At 40.5% G+C, this 5,000-nt stretch overlaps 1 protein-coding gene across 2 annotated transcripts in view; it reads left to right on the top strand.

The window, feature by feature from the left end:
* The window catches only part of LOC138019607 (katanin p60 ATPase-containing subunit A-like 2), a 24,234-nt gene that overhangs the window by 8,402 nt on the left and 10,832 nt on the right, over positions 1–5,000 (top strand). For both annotated transcript variants that reach the window (XM_068866468.1, XM_068866472.1), the window contains exons 7-9: positions 138–260; positions 3,760–3,834; positions 4,874–4,951. In XM_068866468.1, the coding sequence (XP_068722569.1) occupies positions 138–260; positions 3,760–3,834; positions 4,874–4,951 (276 nt within the window). The remainder of the gene's footprint in view (positions 1–137; positions 261–3,759; positions 3,835–4,873; positions 4,952–5,000) is intronic.

The following is a 5,000-nucleotide window of genomic DNA, read 5'->3' on the forward strand; positions in this document are numbered from 1 at the left end:
AAGCTACAGTTAGTAAGTTTGTTGAAGGGTTTTTTGTTTGTTGTGTGTTGAAATCTTTGTCAAAGCAAGTATTTTCAGTTATTAAAAGTACGGGTGAGGTCTTTTTTACAGTTGAATCTTCCTTCATTTTATCTTAGAAGAACAGCTCACCTCCAAATGTGAACAGCCCAACAGCAGTGTCATCTGATCTTAACCTGGCAGGCACTTCAATAACCAACACAGTGTCAAGAAATTCTTCCAACCAAGTTGCGCATGGAAAGGTATTATACTGTAACTATGACTTATCTGGTGCGAAATGGGTTCTGCGCTCTTCAGAAGTCTGCAAATTTTCACCTTCAATGCCATTTGCTGATTGCCTTTTGACTTCTGTCAACCAATTTAAAAGTAGAGTATCCAGTTTCGTATCATGAGAAGCAGAGATGCTGATTGGTCGAGCTTTTCGAGCTGCATTGTAACTTTCAAGACTAGGAACACACTAAGTGACAAATAGCGTATTTGTGGCTGTGGCCAGAGTCCGGCTTCCTTGGTGCTGACCAAAAGAAAGCGAACTCTGGTGACGAGAATGGTATTTGTTTTACTCCGACTGCAGCACGATCTCTTCTCTGAATTCACGATTATCGTGAATTTTTAATATGCTTTGAATTCATTATTATCATGAATTTAGGACACTGTTACCCTGGACTTGTGGTAGCAGAGAAAATACATGTACGGAAATAAAAAATTATATCCGTGGACTGGATTTGAACCCGGAGTTTCTACTCTATAGGAACCGCTTCGTTCTGCTTCACCACTGAAGATCAAGACACCGCACTTTCAAAAACCATTTCAGTCTCCCATAGAATATCGCTGCTAAAGAATAATTAGAGGGTCCCCAATAGGATTTTCGGGATCCGGGATTTGGATTTTTTGGAGCTCGGGATGCGGGATTTTGTAGAAATATGGAAACGGGATTCGGGATTGCATTTATGGACGGGACGCGGGATTTAGCATTATCACTAAGCGGGATCCGGGAAACCGTCACTTTGAAGCCCCGAGATCCGGGATTTCTGACGGCAAAAAAATTAAAATGAACTCAACTTTCGCCGTCGACAACGACGAAAATATGTTGTAGCCAATAAGCTAGAATTATACTCTGCAGACAACACCATCATCGCTGTTTGCGGCTTTACGTGATGTGCTTGATTGTGTGGCTCTTTTTTTATGAAAAGGGAAAGAACAGAAATTTAATTTTTGTGGAAAGAGAAATTTCGGGCACAACTTCTGTGGAAAGTCAAAACATTGAACGAGAGTGACAGGTCTACCGCAGGCGCTCCAAGCTCAGTGTAAGGGAAAGCTAACAAAAATATAAAAATTGTATAGGATCCCGGCAAAAGACTTTAGAATGCAATTATGCGAAAAAATTCTCAGTTAAAAAGCTTAATCTTTCTGCCATTGTGGCTCGCTTCCTTCCCGTGTGTGTGTGTTTTTTGTTTTATTTTTTTCAGATTCGACGCGATTTGAGCCGTTTTCAATTCCTCGGTTGTCAACAGTGTAATAAAATCCCAAGGCTGCGCACGAAATTCTCAGGAGCCTACCAAATTCAGTCAAATATTCCTGGATAAAATGTTCCCACGGTTATAATTCCACATCGGAATCAATTCACAAAGATTAAACTTTCATTTCAACCTAACAACAAATTAATAGCAACCCTGCGAGCGACCTCAGGCGGTAGTTTGTTCACTCGATAGGATCCAAAAACAATTTCGGCAGGTGGATTTCTCTGCAATGTTGGACGGTAACGACACTTGTTTTATCCCCTTGGGTCCCGACATGACTGCATTGTCTCTCTCGTCCAATCACAGTTACACTTCCTTCGTGTTGCTAAACTTCAAAAACACATTTAAAATAATGTGTCGTTGACAAACTAGACTCTGGGACCCCAGTTAGGGCTCAGTTTGGTAAACCGGGCAGGGTTACAAAGCCGGTTACAAAGTTCTCACTGAGCTTAGGGCCCCTGTGAACCTACACGACTCCCCAGCCGCCTAGCGCGTGTTTTAGCCGTTCAGTTTTGTAATTTGGCTCTCACGAGTGTATCTTTGATTGTCCGCCCTCTTTTGTAACATATGAGGGGCGAGTTTCTGTAGATTCCTTTGATCAATGGTCGTCGCTCTATTAAATGCCAGTCTTTCGTAGGGATTTGTGTTAAGTTCGTCACTGCAGGGTGGTATTGGGTCACGCAAGGCGAGATTCGTCTATTCTCTTGTGGTTTTTGAAGCAGTGCCAGTTTCCTGTTTTTAAATTGCACTTCTGAGGCGATCCTTTGAACAAGATTCTTGGGATAACCTCTTTCACGTAGGCGTGATTTAAAATTCTAGATGAGCTCTCCAAATTATTTTAGAAGAGTTTATTCTGAGAAGTCTCAGAGCCTCGCCTTTGATGAAGACCTTTTTGACTCCCGGTGGGTGCCAAGAGAGAAGTGCGTTCATTGACATGTTTCGGTAGGTTTGAAGTGCGCGCGCACATCAAGGACTGAATTGCTGTTGAACCTTTCGCCTTTGTAAATGTGTGTATCCAGAAATGTCGTTTCTGTATCTGAAATTTCAGCAGTTAATTTAATTGTGGTTTGTTGTTTGTTTGCTTGTTCAATGAACTGCATTATCTCCTCTCTATTTTAAGTCTATGCTAGTCTAGAGCGAAAATATGTCGTCTACACATCGTTTCCAAACGAGCGGTTTAGTGCGCTTTGGTTTAAAATTTCTGTTTCAACCTTAGCCATGAAGATATTGGCAAAAGCGACTACCATTTTTGTACCCATGTCTGTTCCATGGGTTTGGTAGTGTTGACCACGTGACCATTTTCCTCACCTTTTGTAACGCCTGCTTTGCGCAGTTTGCCATTTTTAGTTTGACGGGAAGCGTTTTCATGCTAAATAGGAATGTTAGGAAGAAATGTATTCGTGTTGATGATCGTATACATTAACAACAGATTCAATTACTACTAATAATGGACAATCACGAATCATTTCGATTTCAAAACTGTGATTGTGAATGCTACAATTAGGGTCAATAGGATCATGATGGTTGGTGGAAAAGACTAACAAGGCGTATTCTAAATCAACTGTAATTGTAATTGACGACGAAGTTTGGACATCATGCTGTGACGTCATGACCGGGACCGGGATTGGCCGATAAAAACGTTCGAGATTTCGGGATTAAGGGAAAATTTTGGTCGGGATGGCGGGATTGAAGAACTCTATTGGGGACCCTCTAATTAGGCCTAAGCTAGATTAATAATTTAGGCATAAGCTTTGATTTTAAAATGTTAGCTTTGCCGTGAAGTTTCGAAACCGAACTTTTGCGGTGGTTAATGTTGTTTGTTGCCGAGTGATAATACAGCAATATCAAATAGTGTTTAAATTTTTGACCCTGAGCAGCTAGCGGTGTGGTGGTCAAGTGGTTAGGTGACGGGTTGATCAATATTCTCAGGTTCGAGTATTATGTCCATGTACTTGGGTTGTCTTTTAAAAAATATATGACCATTTCTCATAATCCCATATCAAGCTTTCAGTCTTCTTAATTAACGATAATAGTGAATTCAAAGCAAATTAGAGAATGGGTTGCCAACTGACGGTCGCTAAAGAGAGATTTACGGATGGCGGTCGGTTGACATAAAACTGAGCCACCGTAGTTACGTTAGTTAAGTCTTCATGTTTTTTGTCCTAAGAAATGATCTATTGTCCATTTCTTGATTGTTTTCTTGTGCTCTGTCTTATTTTTTTAGAGCGTCATAATTGATATGAGAGCCATGCTAAACAACGCTATCAAAGGAGGCTATAATGCAGAAAATGATCCATCGGTAAGCACTACGGTAGAACTCAACTGTGGAGACCACAATTTTTCAGGCTTACCTTTCGTTAGTGTTTAATTTAACGTTGATAATTGCGATGATATCTTGATTCTTTCCGCAGTTCAAATACATGTCTTTCATATTATTAAGTCTCCGCGTCATGAATGCATTGTGTTGTAAAACGTAACATCTAATAACAATAAAAAATGGGGGATCTGGAAAATTATACAGTATGCATCCCAAGGGATGTATTCCATTTTTGGTAATTACCCGACTTATTTGATGCTTTTCCTCGTCCACATACCCCATAAACATTAATCAACTGAGTGAAACTTGGATAAAAACAACTTCCATTTTCTTTTTTGCTCTCGTGATGCGTTGTGCGTTTTTCCTGTAGTGGTATAGACCGTATTCATAGATGGCAGCCAAGAAATTATTCTTTTGTCTTTATGCTAATGATCCTCGGAAGCCTCACTTTGGAGCGAAACTTCTTTTGAATTTTGTCCGTGCTAACGAGGCTAGTGAGGGTGCTTAGCATAAAGACAAATAAATAAGTTTTTGGCCGCCACTTTTGACTGAATACGGTCTATGTTGGGTGGAAAGTTTATTGACAGCCAAGTCAAGCGCGGTTTTTGATGATTTTTTCCCGTGGCTGTGTAACCTAGAATACGATCTATAATCAGTCTTGTAAACAGTTGGATGGGTGACCTCATGGTACATGTAGGTTGGTTGAGGGGTCATCGGTCGAGGAATTAATACAGACAAACGATCTGTAATCAGTCATGTAAACAGTCCCGACCTCATTTTATTGAGCCCTCTCTTCCTTCCTTCCTTCCTTCCTTCCTTCCTTCCTACTTTAACAAGCTCTCCTCAGACTTTCAGTCACTTGAATGTTTAACCGGGCTGTACGTAAAATAAAGGTTGTTGGATAACAAAGAATAATGTGTGTGTAAATCATGATATCACTATTTTTAATATCCACCGCGACAATAAACTGTGAAGGAGATTATCTTTTAAGGCGGAACATGAATTTCTGTCTCAACTTCAGGACAAACTTCTTAAGCCTCTTGGTGGATTTGCTGGACTTACCGGTGAATGGAGGGATCTAGCAGCTGTCATTAGCAGGGTACGTTTCTTGCGTAACCTCTTTCGCATTGTCGTTGAAAAACCATAAG

Source organism: Montipora capricornis, chromosome 2, assembly GCF_036669925.1.
Source record: "Montipora capricornis isolate CH-2021 chromosome 2, ASM3666992v2, whole genome shotgun sequence".
Classification (NCBI taxonomy): Eukaryota; Metazoa; Cnidaria; class Anthozoa; order Scleractinia; family Acroporidae; genus Montipora; species Montipora capricornis.